The sequence below is a fragment of the Cyprinus carpio genome, chromosome A6 (genome assembly GCF_018340385.1).
Source record: "Cyprinus carpio isolate SPL01 chromosome A6, ASM1834038v1, whole genome shotgun sequence".
Classification (NCBI taxonomy): domain Eukaryota; kingdom Metazoa; phylum Chordata; class Actinopteri; order Cypriniformes; family Cyprinidae; genus Cyprinus; species Cyprinus carpio.
This window is the reverse complement of record NC_056577.1, coordinates 23239450-23255875: the sequence shown is the minus strand read 5'-3', so window position 1 is coordinate 23255875 and position 16426 is coordinate 23239450. Positions and strand designations below refer to the sequence as shown.

Here is a 16426-nt window from a genome sequence, read left to right as displayed (position 1 = left end):
CAATCAAAATAGATTTTAGAAAGAATGACAGCCCTGCTACAAATAGATTGGCACTGCACTTAAGCAGGCAAACAGCCATCACCCTCGATCAGTTGTGTTTTAGGGGCACTGCACTTTGCTGCCCTTTTATGAAGGTGGTGTTCTGGTCTGAAGGGAGGTGCTCCATATCAAGAGCCGTTATTAGAGATGTTCTGATTCTGATGCCTCATTTCACTCTTAATTTAGATCTCGATAAGCTTCAGCAGGGTGCTGAAATCTACCGAGAGTTCACATCAAAGAGTTTGACATTAGAGGACGCTACAAAACTGATTGCACTAATTTATATTCTCCTTTATTGTATTTATTAAATAGTTCCGTATCTTTAATGTCATGCAAGCATTAGAGAAGAGGAAGTAAGCCAGGTGTGCTCACCACCATACCTGCAAACATCATCATGTGCTGAAAGTTTCCTCTGATTTTGTGTCTTCGGCCCAGGTTAATCAGGAAAGACAGAGGGTAGATGTTCAAGGCCCTGCCGATAAAGATGGCTATCTAGTAGTCAAAATATTAAAGAAAAATCTTCTTTGACACATTAAGTTAATGGAAATTTAGACCTACGCTACTGTTCAAAAAGGTATTATTTTATTCTGGATGCATTAACATTTAAAGACTTTTACAGTGTTACTAAAGTTTTTCATTTCAATTATAAGCTGTGATGTGAAACTTTCATTTCAACTGTAAGACAAGGATACAAAGGCTCCAAATATGAAAATGGGGCTGAAGACGTGCTTCTGAAAGGTGAAGAGTGCCAGGCCCATGTATGAGAAGATGAAGTTCTCTGCTAGGAAGTGCAGCACCTCAAACAACTGCAACAGCAAAGGAACATGCCACACATGAAGCCATATGCACCTGACAACGGCACATTTGGTCAACAAAACAGCTAAAACAACATTCACAAAAGCAAAATGACACGTTTTTAAAATCAAGCCCTAAGTGAACTAGACATGCATGATCCACTTCTCTATACTCTACAAAGGCTTCTGTAACATATGTTAGATCTAAGGCTGAGGCTGATATCTTCAATTCCTGTGACTTCAATAACTTCTACAGTCTGTAACTTTTAACCCTTCTCTCCATAGACAGGAGCTTTGAAAATAGCGGGTCCGGCCCCCTGGAGAAATACTCCAGCGCCACAGGGGTGTCGTAATTACTGTAGGCACCCCACCTCACTTCATCACATTGCACTGCTCTGACGACACCACAGGGGTGCTAGGAATTCACTTAGCACTATCCCTCGACTTGTGGCCCCCTTGCATCAAAGCATCTTTTGAAGTAGAATATGCAGGGCTCCCTCCCACAAAAAAATAAAAAAACCTCCTTGCTGCTTTTTTTTCTACATACCTTACTTTATCAAAGTTCATATCACTCTGGTTTTATACCAGCTGCTCTGGAAGCAACTAAAATCCCAATGTTCACTAGGCTAAAATATTTTACCTGTTTAGTGCGTTTAGTTGACTCCTCCGACAGATTGTTGTAGGTATAATGGGCCTGTGTGATTCCACAAAACAGCACAGCGACAACACCTGGAATAGTAAAGGATATTAGCATCATTTGTGCCTTTTTTTCTTTCAAGTGGGGGGTGGGATACAATTTCAGTACAGGAGGTGACTAATAAAACAACCAGATGATAAGTGCAAATGACCGAACACATTTACACATCAAGGATGCCAAAATTCAGCATCATGGCCTGCCCAGGAACAACAAAATGGAGAAAGTTTTAGGTTTATAAGTTTTATTTGCATATTGGTATGCAAAGAATTTGGCATAACATGAACGTAATTTTTTTTGTCATGCTAATAAAGCAGATTAAACCTGAACAGATGATTTTCTAAAACCAGAAAATGATACTATTATTCCAGGAAATGTTGTGCTGTTCCTAGAGGGGAAGCAGCTGCAGCCCTGTATTACTCTATATTATATTATAGTTTGACCTCTGGGTTACCCAGCAGATTAACCACTATGCTTTCATTCCCAACCCACACGAACACCCACCTGTGAATCCACAAGCTTCAGCCAGTAGAAAAGTACTCCAAGACATGAGGAAGAACAGAGCAGTCTCCAGCAGAGGGAAGCAGTGCAGCTTGGTGAATTTTGTCACGTGGATAAAGTTAAGAATTTAAACCACACATCTGATTAAATAATCAGTTAGGTAATCCAAAAAGATTCAGATCAATAAAGATATACACTACCATTCAAAAAAAAAATCTTTTATGTTTTTTTTTTGGGGGGGGGGGGGGGGGTTGGTTGTCTCTTATACTCATCAAAGCTTGCTTTATTTGACCAAAAACCATAGTAAAACAGTAATATTTTGAAAAATTATTAAATATTTAAAATAACTATATTCTATTGTAATATATTTTCAAATGAATGACAAAACGGAATTTTCAGCAGCCATTTCTCCAGTTATTAGGCGTCACATGATCAGAAATCATTCTAGTATGTTGGTTCTCAAGAAATATTATCAAAGACAAAAACAGTTATGCTGCTTCTTATTTTTGTGGAAACACTGATACGTTTTTTCAGCATTTTTTGATGAATAAAAAGGAAAAAAAAAAAAAAAAAAAAAACTGCATTTATTCGAAATAGAATTCTTTTGTAAGTTTATAAATATTTTTACTGTGACTTCTGTTAAAAAAGTAGCAATATATTTAAAATAACATAGTCTTACTCCAAGTACTCTTCTCTTGACAGAAATCAGCTGCTGTTTAAAGGATAATTCTACAGTGTTACTAATTTTACAAACAAGAATCAACATCACAATGAAGCCAAAAGGACATCAACTCAACTTATTTGCATAAACCTAAATATATTTCGACTGATTTCTTAGCAACATGCATAAGGATATGAGGGCAGTGACTACTCCAGTGACTGCACCCATAGCGAAAGAGCCACTGAAGATGCCCAAGAAGATGCCCACCGATTTGAAGAAGGCAGAGGCATCGAATGTATGCGTGTTGGCTCCTGCAGGCTGATACGCCATAATTGACCTGAATACCAAAGACAAAAAAACCTAAATTATTAAATGAACTGACTGTGCTGATCTGACTAGTACACCCAATGAAAAAGTACAGACTAAAGATTACACAGATGACATAAAAATCCTCCCTTGACCTGACCTGAAGCATAATGTGAACCCAATGTCAATACAACGCACATTATTTTATTTTCAATTTATTTTTATTTTATTAATAAAATAGAATGTTATTTTCTCATGTTATTTTTCCAAGCAAAGTCTAAACAACAATTCTGCTGTGATAATCCAACTTTATGGACAAATTGTGTAAGTGGTGCTGAGACAGGAAATCAGAAACAATCAGCTCCAGCTCATTGTGTCCAAGAGGGGGAGTCAGAGCACCGTCCTGAAACACCACTAGAGTTGCAGCATCATTAGTTTTTATTTTTCAGCATTACAGTGAAAATATCCCCAGCACCCACTCTGTGCTGGCAGCCTGGGAAATCCCGCCAACTGCCGCAGACAAATCACGTGATTTAAACCTTTTTTTTGCAGCAACAGAAAATGAACAAGAGAGTGATACTGTTTGAAAGTGGGACTTACGATGAAAGGACTATGGCGACTGCATCGTTCATAACACTCTCTCCAAACAGCAGTGCATAGAGATCACCATCAGCATGGAGCTCATTAAAGATCGCAAGCACTGTGACTAAAAATGACACAAACACACACAAATCAGCAACATAATGGTACTGAAATCCTGAATGGTAATGCAAAACTTACTAGTCAGTTTGATAAAAACAATTTGTCAGCAGTTCATAAAAGCAAGTTTAACAGCAAGTTAAAATGGAGGAAGAGAGAGAGATGATGTACCTGGATCGGTGGCAGATATTACAGCACCAAAGAAGAGGCAGTCTGTGTAGTAGAACTTGTCCGTGAGTTGACCCAAAACCTGCATCATTTTCACTACGCCATACATCAGGTTTTAAACACAAATATATATATATATACATATATGTTTAAATAAGGCTTGTATGACCACAAATCAAAGTTAAGCTATGTTTATAATAGCGCATTTCAATACTATTATACTATTTGCTTGCATGTATGAAACACGCAGGTATCCAGCTATATATGTGGAGTATACAATAAAGCACACCGCCAACCAATGCAAGTTGACTTTCCATTGTGTAATTTGACAAATGAACCTGTTGAGATTAAACCAGATTTTGAGCATTTTTGACACTGATTTTTAAACACTGAAAAACCTTTTTGCATTAAGAATGTGTGTGCTCAAGGTACTAAATGTGAAGGTGGAGCTCAAACAACAGCAAATGAAAAAAACAAATCTGATGGTGACTGTCTGTATGCAACAAATTCCATGGTCAGTGGGAATATCATGAGCCTTAGTGACTTACCCAATGACGAAACAGGAAATGGCAGTTCCCAGGAAAGCATAAGTTATGATGGATCCTAAGTTTCTGAAGAAGTGTCTCTGGAGGAACAAGGAAGAGCATGTTAATCCATGTCATTTTAAGAGCATGTCAAACCAAAAAAAGCTGTAAAAATATCCTTGTCCTGAGAAAACAGTTCAACCTCTGTTGTATGTATTTTTTAATGAATAAATACTATATCTATATATACTGTGTTTATTTTATTAAAAGAAATAGTAAAAACAGTAATATTGTGAAATATTAATCCGTTTAAAAATTTAAAAATATGATCTATTCCTGTGATGGCGAAGCTAACTTTTCAGCAGTCATCACTCCAGTCTTTAGTGTCATATGATCCTTCAAAAAACATTCTGATTTAGTGCTCAAGAAACATTTCTTATCAATGTTGAAAACAGTTGTGCTCATTAATATTTTTGTTAAAACCGTAATACCATTTCTTTTCAGGATTCTTTGATGAACAGTAAGTTCAAAAGAACAGCATTTATATGAAACAGGGTTTTTGTAACATAATAAATATCTTTACAGTGACTTCTGATCAATTTAGTGTGTCATTACTGAATAAAAGAATACATTACTTAGGGAAAAAACTTATAAGTAATAAAATTTATTAAAAAAAGAAATCTTACTGACCCCAAAAAAACAGTACTCGTGGAACACGGATTAGCCACAGACAGTGAAATTAAGGTTAAAATGAATAAATAAATCTGACTTTCCTTCTCATGATGTACAATGTCAGAAGACTATTAGTCTCTATCTTGACACATGGCCTGACACACTGACATTTTTACTCTTCTATTTTTCTATCCTTGCTTGTTTACAGAGCAAGATAGATGTTCTTTTCCTGTGCAAGTATCAGTCACAATATGCTGAGTCACTCTGTTGCTACAAAGTGCAGCAACTACGAGATAAATTTGATGGTAAACCTAACATTACTGTGTTAAAATCATATTTAAAATGTATATATATATATATATATATATATATATATATACACACTGAGATTTAATACTGTTAAGTGGAACTGATAGTATTACACTCATATCGACAACAGAAAAACAATCAAATTTGGTCAAATTAATAAATGAGTACACAATGGACGAAGGACCTGTTGACTTTCATGAAAAACAAAAACTGTAATTCTGGGAAATTCAGGGGAGTTTTCTGTGGGTGCAGATTTTTGGTGGCTTTAAAGGGATAGTTAAGCAAAAAATGAACATTTTGTCATCATTTCCATCCTCATGCTGTTTCCCAACCTTTATGACTTCTGCAGAACACAAAAGAAGATTTTTTAAATGGTAACCAAACAGTTTTGGTTGCCACTGACTCTTATTGTATGGAAGTAAAAAAACACTGAGACATTTCTCCACAAAAAAAGTCAGTCATACATGTTTGGAACAACTTGAAAGTGAGAAAATGATGACAAAATGTTATTTTTTTTATGTGAACTATCCCTTTAAGGCCTGGTCAATTTGAGACGAAGGCTCGGTGTGAAATTTCGTTGCAGTAAACAATTTAATTTCAGTTACTCCCAAAATCATACAACCTCTGAGCTGCACACTTTTCCTCTATTCTGTAAGGTTCATCAAAAAGAGTGGTACATAGAGAGGAAACAATGTGTCTCAAACACACACAGCTGGCAAAAACCCATTCCTCTCACTTCCTCAGGGCCTCCCTGCTCGCTCAGCACAATCTGAAACTTCACATTAATATCTGGAATCCAGAAGTGATATCCACCTTATAAACACTGCAGTAAAATGAACCAAAAGGGGTAATACTTAAGCAGATAATGTATGGCCATTCTGTCACATTACAAACTGATCTACGCAACTGGTGAGATTATGCATTGCAGTTTACATGGCAGAGAGTACTATAGGCCACTTTTTACATGGAAAGTATAGTTAACTTTAGTTAATAAACTTTAGTTAATTTGACACAAATGAAAAGGATGAAGAACAGAAGTACACTGTGTTCAATACGTTGTACTATTGTGTACTTGGGTGTCAAACACTCGGCCAACAAAACAAAAATCTCTCTTTTTGGATGAACTATGACTTTAAAGATTTCAAGTAAGTGTAAAAAAACAATATGCAGAATAATTAGCAATTCCTCTGTATACTACTTCAATGTGTCTGTATTTGTGCCGATACTGTTTACTACCAAAAAGCTCTGTAATTCTTTATAAATATCCCAAAGTAACTCTGTAAGGAACTGAATTACAGGTCATGATGAACAATAATACTAGTAGACACTAAAATTTACTTGGCTTTTAAAATGCAAAGGTCACAATCTGACTTCCCATGTTAAATACACATTAACTTAACTATAACACAATTATAAAGGTGACAGTGTAATATTATAAATGAAGTTTGACCAGCTATTAGACACTCTTGATCATAAGTATCTGTTCTGTTTCGTACTTCTCTCTTGCAGTTAGGCTAATCTTCCGCTGAAGTAGGGCTGGACAATAATTCAATATCGATATGTATCGCGATAAAAACATTTTCAATAACGGTGATATGGTTTTTAAACACATTTCCGATATTTCGATATACCAGTGTTCCCCATACATTGATTTATTTGTGGCGTTTGACTTCGTTGAATAAATATGAGCACTGTACGTTTCAAAATCAAAACATCTCGCGGGTGTTTTATATGAATGTATCTCTGAAGGGAACCGACTGTTTTCAGAAAAGTTTCGATAGCATTTTCATTTTATCTGTTAAAGAAGCGTTCATAAGCGCAGCTCCTTTGATTATAGCCGTTCCTGGAGAAACCGCTGGGTCTACCACTCTCACAGCGCCTCCTGCTGGCAGACAATCAGTTTGCATTTAAGCCCGGCTCCAGCAACATGCTTTTTTTTCCTGCAGCAACTCAAGAGCACTCTTCATACTCTTTAAACTGACTAAAGCACATTTGTTTCAATCTATATCCAAATTACTGCAAAAACAGTTAAATTTTGAAATATTTTTACTATTTAAAATAACTGTTTTATTTTAAAATGTAGTTTATTCCTGTGATCAAAGCTGAATTTCCAGCATCATTACTCCAGTCTTGACATGATCTTCAGAAATCATTCTATTATGCTGATTTGCTGATTATCAATATTTAAGAGAGTTGAGTACTTTTTTTCAGGATTCTCTGATGAATAGAAAGATCCAAAGATCAGCATTTATCTGAAACAAAGCTTTTGTAACATTACATTTTGATTAAATTTGATTTGATTACACTATTCCATTCAAAAGCTTTGAGACAGAATCATTTCTTTCTTTCTTTCTTTCGGAAAGAAATTATAGAAATTTTTATTTAGCAGAGATGCTTTAAATTGATCAAAAGTGATGATAAAGACATTTATAATGTTAAAAATATTTCTATTTCAAATAAATGTTCTTCTAAACTTTCTATTCATCAAGAAACCTACTCAGCTGATTTCAACAAATTATTTTTGAGCAGCAAATCTGAATATAAGAATAATTTCTGAAGGATCATGTAATCAGAGTAATGATGCTAAAAATATAGCTTTGAAATCACAGGAATAAAATACATTTTTAAATATTTCCAAATATAAAAGTTATTTTAAATAGTAAAAATATTTCAAAATGTTACTTTTCTTGCTGTATTTTTGATCAAATAAATGCAGGCTTGATGAGCAGAAGAGAATTCTTTAAAAACATTAAAAATCTTACTGTTCAAAAGCTTTTGACTGGTAGTATATATTAGCCTACAATTTGAAGTTAAAGATATTACTTTTAATTAGGTGAGACTGAAATGATTTTTTGACAGTGATTTCACATTTATTGTTTGTATGAAGGCTAAATACAAAAAATAAGGTTTTTTTTTTTTTTTTTACCAAAAATATTAAATGGTTTTAAAAGGAGGTGTCAGACTTGGCAAATTCATTTTTCATAAATGTATATACACTGACATCTGTTGTGGGCGTTCTTGGCAGTTTTTACGAGGCTTTTTATAGTGTTCATATCGATATCGGAATTATATCGTATCGACCGAAATTAAGAAATATATCGTGATATAAATTTTGGCCATATCGTCCAGCCCTACGCTGAAGCAAAACGATGAGAGAACAGAGATCGGGTTGCATTAGACTAGATCCTATCTCAAAATTTCATAATGTAAAGGGGTAAAGCAGCACCTTCATGGATGAACACTCTACTAAACAAGCAAAATGAAAGCTAAAGCTGTCTTAAGGTCACTGCCCAGCACAAAATATCACTCATACCTTTTTGAGGCTGTATCCGGCATGGAATATGATGGGAGGTAGCAGAATGTTGAAAAACACCTCTGGGTCAAAGGTCAACTGCAATAAAAAAAAAATTGTTACAAACAAATGTTTATAATAGATAAAATGTGTAAACTGCTTAAAATAAACAAATGCTATTAATCTTGTTAAAGACCTCATTAATAGTTTGCAATTGTTAATCCTGTGTAGAAATATTTTTAATTATAAAAGGAAGATGTGGCGAGACATTTTTGGAACTTGTCTTTTTGAATTTAAACAACAAACATTAGGAGGATGTTGATGTGTCTTAACGATATGCTTTAAAGTTATTCATTTATCTTTGTTGTCTGTTTGCTGTTCAGATCAGTAGCAAGGGATCCAGTATTTATAATTTAATTACATAATTTATAATTTTTGAGGTTCTTTCTTCTGTTAAACTTAAAAGAGGATATTTTGAAGAGCGTGGGTAACCAAAAAGTTGTTGGTCCCTTTTGACTTCCATAGTATAGAAAAAATGCTATGGAAGTCAATGGGGACCAGAAACTGTCTGGTTACCCACATTCTTCAAAATATCTTCTTTATGTATACCGCTGCTGACGTACCTTGCGCAACATGTCATTCTGCTCCACACTGTGGATTTCTCTAAGGTTGATCTCCCCCTTGAGTGTGTACTCAAACAACTTTCCGCTAACGTTGAGGAGCACCGTGCTGACAGGACGCTCCTGCAGAGTGCAACTCGGAGGAGTTTTATTATGGTAACTGGTGGAGGGGATGCCATACCGCAAAATAACACCCACCAACAGACCTGTTCGACACACAGAAGATAAACCACTCACATACACATTCAATACATTGGCTTAGTTTGTGAAAAAGGAAACCTCTTTGGAAACAACAAATTGTTGCTGTGACAGAGAAATTAGGCTTCTTTCCTTCAAAACACAGTATAAGCAGATTGGTTTATGTGTGATGTCAGGGAGTAGAGATGAGAGCCTGCTGTATCAAATCTGTTGGAGGGTATTTCCATACTAATGAAGTGCCAGAGGAAGTCAACCGCACACAGCATGGGCTACAGAAACAAGAACAGAGGCAAAAAACACCATAACCGCACAACAGTACTGATCTGATGGGGAAAATCTGCAGATTTCTGTTGAATGGAGTCAAATACAGTGAAATGTGTTAAATGTGCTGCAGACTACATACTTCAAGAATAAAGGTCCAAAAACTTTACCTTTAGGGGTACAACAGTCCATCTCTGGGGCAGTACCCTTAAAGAGAAAACTTTGTACCTTATCTACCCCTAAAAGTTTCATAGTAGTACTTTAGGTGTACATTTTTACTACTAAGGAAATAATATGCATCTTTTAGGGGTAGATAAGGTGCCCTCTTATACCCCATTAAAGGTTCTGCCCCAGTGACCCAGCTACTGTACCCCTAAAGATACAATTTTTGCATGTTTTCTGGCAGTGCATGGTACCCAAAAGTAAAGCTAATAACTTGGCTTTGTTCACAGACAGCAAAAATTTTAATACGTCAGATTTAGCTAACAGGAACAAAATAAATGGTACAAAGCAAAATTAAATTTTCACAATTTCAATTAATTAAAATGCAAAGAATGGGTATATGTAGAATCAATTATGGGCACAATTCTGTAATCCAGAAATCTTAGAAAATGCACTTCTGTATGTAAACAAATTCACAATCCAGAGCCAGGATCCAGTGTCAGGGAGTCAAGATTTGGCAGGTTCGATCGAAAAACTTTAAATTAGCCTGACTGGTCCAATTTTTGTCTGCTGATTTTTCGTATGAGGCTTGTGTTAAAATAATGTAAATACAACTCCAATCTCTTCCTGAAGATCCCGAAAAAGTCAGTTGGCGCCTCAGTTCGCTCAGAGAAGCTGTCAGTCTCAGCTGTCAATCATGACGTCACACTCCCGTTTTTATAGCATCACATAACTTACTAAAACCAAACTTATTTTAAAAACGAACCCCCTAACTTATCAGTGTGATAAAATCTACCTCAAATTACATAAACCATGTTTGAAAACAAAATATTTAAAGTGAAATTTAATTATTTAGTTTGTCCCACGTCCCATTGGATTACATGGAGAGGGCGGGTTTATGACCTATACTGGGACCAGCCACCTGGGTGCGATCGAAACGCGATGGCTTCACTTTTGAGGACTAGTGCGGCACATTTGGTTCAAGGAAACAAAAAAAAGAAAGAAAAAAAAAAACACACAAAACCGTTCCTTTGCTGACCAATATAGCTAAGGAACAGGAATACAATCCCTTTTATTTAATTCAGAATATTTTTTAATGCTGCTAACCAGTTAACAAAGTTGCTATATTCTGAACATTTTTCTTGAAGCTAAAGAATTTTTCAAACTAAATTTGTCACACTACTTTTAGATTTGCACCACCTCCTGTTGGCCAAATGTTTTATTTGGCTTTACGCACTTATAACCATGATAAACCACAGTTTACATGTCAAGTGCTCAACCATGATAAACCAGACTTCACATGTCCAGTGCTAACCTGTGTAGACCACAACAAATTCTGCGGCAAGAAGGCAGTGCTATCTTTCATCATTTGTCCTTATTCTTGTATATTTTGTCAAAAGTACAAAAAAACTGCATCTGTTTCTGAAAATAATAACAATATACATGTCATGACATCATTTTCTTGTAGTTGTAGAGTCATAAGTCACATGGCATTAACAGCTCAGGTGACTGGAAGGAGAAGAAATTAAAAATGGTGTAAGATGTTCTATTCATGTTTTCTTAAAAGCAAGACTAATGTCTGCAGTGAAACTGGATTTACAGGGGAGAGGTCTAAATGCACATGGGGATGAGAGAGAGCGAGAGAGAGAGACAGCGAGAGAGAGAGAGAGAGAGAGAGAGAGAGAGAGAGAGAGAGAGAGAGAGAGTACAAGTAAAAGTACCAGTATAAAAATCAAATTAACAACCAGAGGTGGAAAGAGTACAAAAATATTCTACTCAAGTAAAAGTACCATTACATTAATGACATTTTACTTAAGTACAAGTAAAAGTACCAGTCTAAAAATCTACTTGAGTAAAAGTAAAAAGTAGCTCATTTAAAATGTACTCAGAGTAAAAATTACTTAGTTACATTTTAACAGTGGAAGGGAGGCAAAAATGGGACAGGCCAAGGGTGTCAAACTCAGTTCCTGGAGGGCCACAGTCCTGCACAGTTCAGATATAACCCTAATTAAACACATCTGATCCAGCTTATCTAATCATTTAGGCTTATTTGAAAACTACATGATATGTGTGCTGGAACAGGGTTAGAACTAAACTCTGCAGGGCTATGGCCCTTCAGGAACTGAGTTTGACACCCCTGGGATAGGCCTTTTAATCTCAAACTAGTTGTTTTTAATTAAAGGAATCCGTTATTTAGAATAATAAGACATTTGGGGCAAATCAGTATCAGGCAAAACCAGGCAAATCAGTATCAACAAACTCATCTTTTCAATGCAGAGGAAATGCAGAAGCTTCATTGGAAGTGGCATTTAGATGTATTTACACTGTTTAATGCAGGACAAGAATGCATTTAACCTGCAGTTACAAATGCATGAATAATGCTTTGATATACAAGACATAAAATGTTGAATACTCATTTGAAATTATAAGAAATTAATTACTGAAGAAAAAAAAAAAAAATCAAAAGAAACTTTAAATGTGAAATGGCCAGTAGGTGGCAGCAAGTCACTGGTTAATAAGTGAGTCATTGTGATTGAACCGAATCATTTAAACGGTTGATTCATTCAGGAACGAAACACTGTCATGTTGCTCAGAGACGCAAAACTGTGCTTTGGTGGCTGAGTTTGGAATTATTTTTTGTTGTAAAAATAGAGCAAAAACAGGCAATATGGTGTATAAAACGCAGGTCTCTTAATTAATTTGTTTACTGACCTTTTGTAAAAAAAAAAAAAAATATATATATATATATATATATAATCATGAAAAAACCGGCATTCTTTGTGTGATTTTGATTTACTATATGAAATGATATAAATATGTAAATCTTCTGCCCCATATCTTCAATTTTGTGATCATTCTAAATGTATTTTGCAAGACTGAATCACACAGTGAAAGAACGCACTCTAAATGCGCGCGCACATCATTAAAACAACAATTGATATTATCGCAAACGATATATATCGCACACTCCGCACCACTGTCTTTTTGGCTAATTTGTGCAATACCTCTTGCTAAAATGTCAAAGCTTCATTTTAAACACCAATGCAGCGATGCAATTATTTAGCTTACCTCTACATGCTTGCGAAGGGTTGATGTCTTGTCGAGATCTTATAAGCTGTTAGTTTGGTCTCCATAGGCAAGCACAGCTTACACTGCATAATAGAGCTTACATATGGCTAGAGGTTTACTTCATTTCCTTCGAGTTCAACTTCAGAATATGACGGGGTTTCGTTTTCAGCGGTGTCTGCACCACTAACGCCTGTTTTGTCCGTCTGCATCTTTCTTGTGATTTTAGCGCCAGTTTGCCCTCCTGCCCATTATTTACTGACGTAGTTTCCAGCGAGCGATTTTTTTTTTTTTTACTCAGTAATTAATGTGTTTTAAAATGTAGCGAAGTACAATACTTCAAACAAAATATACTTAAGTAAAAGTAAAATTACAGATTTTAAAAATTACTTTAAAAAGTAGAAGTACACAAAAAAGCTACTCAATTACAGTAACGCGAGTATATGTAATTCGTTACTTTCCACCTCTGGTAACAACACACAAATCCTGAGAGCTACAGTAGCCATCGACATGTAGACAAGCCAGAGTACGACTTCCAGAGCTAAACTCAACATACGGAAGAGTGAGTTTACAACTGAAGTACAAAATAATGCACACACATACGGTTTGCAGCAAGGCTTAAATGAGCATTAGTAATTGGGTTAGCATCACATTTAGAACCCAGCAAAGACAATGAGTGACCTAGGCAACTCTCCCGTCCAATCAGAATCCAGCTAATGCTGCTTAATGTTTGTCTTCCCCTGCACTGTTGAGTATGTCACAGGCTCAGCACACCAAAGCAAAACACAATTGCAACACATTACATGAAGCGTCACTTGTAATCCAAGAGGGAAGAAGAACAGAAAGCCCCTGACAGCCCGGTCCGAATGCTGTAATGTACAGTAGGAAATACAGACAGAAAGAAAAACACACCCAAGAAGACACAACTGTAACATTACCATCTGCCATCTAGCCAGTAAGCAAGTGTCTCTGTTCTTTGAGCCAAAACATGTCAACCTGGATTCAACCTGGAAAAAATACTACCTTGCGCCAAACTGATTCAACGCAATAGCTGAAGTCAAATTTGCTTCATGTTGTGTGCGATTCATCCTAAAAAAGACATGCAAGGAGTAGAATGGGGCAGAGTAATAGGAAGGAAGTGCATAATATCAAAGCTAATTATGCACTAGAGAAAGCTCTGATGGAGCGTTTGATGGATAGGAATATAAAAGATCCCTTTTGAGGGTGTGGAAAGAGACAGACCAGTTTGAAATCAAGTTAAACAGTTATACAAACTGGGGGGATGTTGCACTTTGATTTGTTTTCATTCATCTTCAGAAAAACAAATTAAGATATTTTTGATTTCCTCCATTATGAAGAGTCCTTTTTTTTTTTTTAACTGATATCGTTCTTATGTGTCTGGGTCTTGGAACATTTCAGTTGCATTGCTGTCTATGGAGGGTCAGAGAGCTCTCAGATTTCATCAAAAATATCTTAATTTGTGTTCTGAAGATGAGGGTCTTACAAGGTCTTACATGTTTTTAATTAATAAAAGAATTTTAATTTCTGGGTGAACTAACCCTTTAAGATGCATGGTTAACCTTCACAGTGAACTGTAACAAGCTATTGTTCTATTTTAACTTTTTCACGTTGTGCCATGTTTGGATTACTTAAAAGTGTTTTCTTTTTCTTCAGAATGCACTATTTTGTATATGTGCTTTTAAGTCTACTGTGATAGTCAATATTTTTACAAATGTCTTGCTGTTCTTCATCCAATTTGACAATACATTATGTATTTTTGTTTGAATATGCTATTGATGCATTAAAGTGTGTTTTTTATTCTTCTGTGTAATCAATTCATGGCAATTGTGCTCAGTCCTCCATTTGTAAATTTGTAAAGTTAACAACTCAATAATAAAAAAAAAGTACCAACTCTTGCTATTTGCCTTAATTGTCAATGGCAGATGCAATTTTAGAATTTAGATTTTGTATTCACACATTTGAACATGTCTACGGTACATTTAGAATTTAATAAAGCAAGTTTGGTTTACCCAACTCTGGTACCAGAGACATAATGAAACTGCTTTAGAGTTGCATAATATTTTTGATTAACACTAGCATTTAGAACTCAATGAAAGCACTTTAACAGTACACATTGCATTTGTGAAATGACAATCAGGAACTACAAATAATATCTTGAATCAACATGATTATTTTAAGTAGTCTTAACATGAATGAAATATGTTGGTTTGGCAAGCAATAAGTCTTTGAGAAAAAGAGGAAAATTATGTCAGATGAACACATTCTGATCATGTGGGACCGATGTTCACATTAAAATTAAGTAAATTCAAAGCATTTTTTTTCCAGTGTATATCGGGGGCCTTTATACTCACTTTTTCTGTTGGGGAAGCTGGACCCCGAATGATTCACACAAAGATATACACATTTTGGTAGATCGAGGGTGCATTCCCTTCAGAAACAAATCCACTGCATCTTCTGCGGCTCAGATGTTGAGGAGTAAATGATGACTGCTATGTTCATTATTACATCCAACAACAAAACACCTCAATCACTTAGGAGTCATTCTTGTCTACACCTGCTCCAGCATCGAAGCAATACTGGACTGATGACCGCTCACTCAGGGCGGGTCTATGGTAAGACGCCAGTCCAGTCTGTGCTGACACTACCGTCAATCAAACTATCGTGGGAGGGGCCTGTCTGTGTGACGTCACATAAAAAGGCATCTGGATTGGCTGGATTTTTGAGAAAGGGGTAAAGATTTAAGTAGATTAAAAAAAAATCACTGGGTGGATTATTTTTATCATTATAGGATGTTTGTTTACACACACTGCCCACACATTTCAGTTCAATCAACTTGTAAAAGTGCATGTAGCATCTGATGTCCCCTTTAAAGTAGAGCTTATAAAAGGTTTGGTTAAGACTCTTGACACAGAATACATAACATCATGTTGCTGTAGACTGATCCAACCTGAAATTCAAATGCTGTCACACTATTCAAAGCTAGTATGAGGAACTCAAAAGAAGGAATGACGGAAACAAAATATAAGAAGCGAAACCCCCCGCGTATGAGTCCCTGAATAACTGAGTTATAGATTAAACTGTTATACACATATAAGATATTATGCAACATCAAAACTGTGGGTTGCATATGGGCTAATCTATTGTGGTGCATTCAAAAACATCAATCTATTCCACGTCAATTTAAACACCACATTGAATTATAATGACATTCGACGCACAAGGTTTGTATTAGCGCTCGTTCAAGCTAGCAGGCTACACGGTCTCATTCAAGTGAGGCTTAGCTAAGGGTTTACATGATGGCTGTGTCTCAATACCTAATGAGCTAGACAGAAAATGCGCAAAACCACGCGACTAAAAATGATTCATCTCTGATGACTCGGTACGCCAAAAATGCTATCGAGCTCTTCGGTTCATTCGGTTTTGAGACACAGACGATGCT

The 16426-nt window shown here is 35.8% G+C and overlaps 1 protein-coding gene across 5 annotated transcripts in view; it reads right to left on the bottom strand.

Moving 5' to 3' along the window:
• Positions 1 to 16426, bottom strand: part of LOC109091006 (sodium/hydrogen exchanger 7-like) — a 37221-nt gene that overhangs the window by 20376 nt on the left and 419 nt on the right. For all 5 annotated transcript variants that reach the window (XM_042758503.1, XM_042758507.1, XM_042758504.1 and 2 more), the window contains exons 2-11: positions 9283 to 9485; positions 8681 to 8758; positions 4411 to 4487; positions 3866 to 3978; positions 3596 to 3701; positions 2885 to 3026; positions 2032 to 2137; positions 1474 to 1562; positions 732 to 845; positions 420 to 531 (exon numbers count right to left, since the gene is read on the bottom strand). In XM_042758503.1, the coding sequence (XP_042614437.1) occupies positions 420 to 531; positions 732 to 845; positions 1474 to 1562; positions 2032 to 2137; positions 2885 to 3026; positions 3596 to 3701; positions 3866 to 3978; positions 4411 to 4487; positions 8681 to 8758; positions 9283 to 9485 (1140 nt within the window). The remainder of the gene's footprint in view (positions 1 to 419; positions 532 to 731; positions 846 to 1473; positions 1563 to 2031; positions 2138 to 2884; positions 3027 to 3595; positions 3702 to 3865; positions 3979 to 4410; positions 4488 to 8680; positions 8759 to 9282; positions 9486 to 16426) is intronic.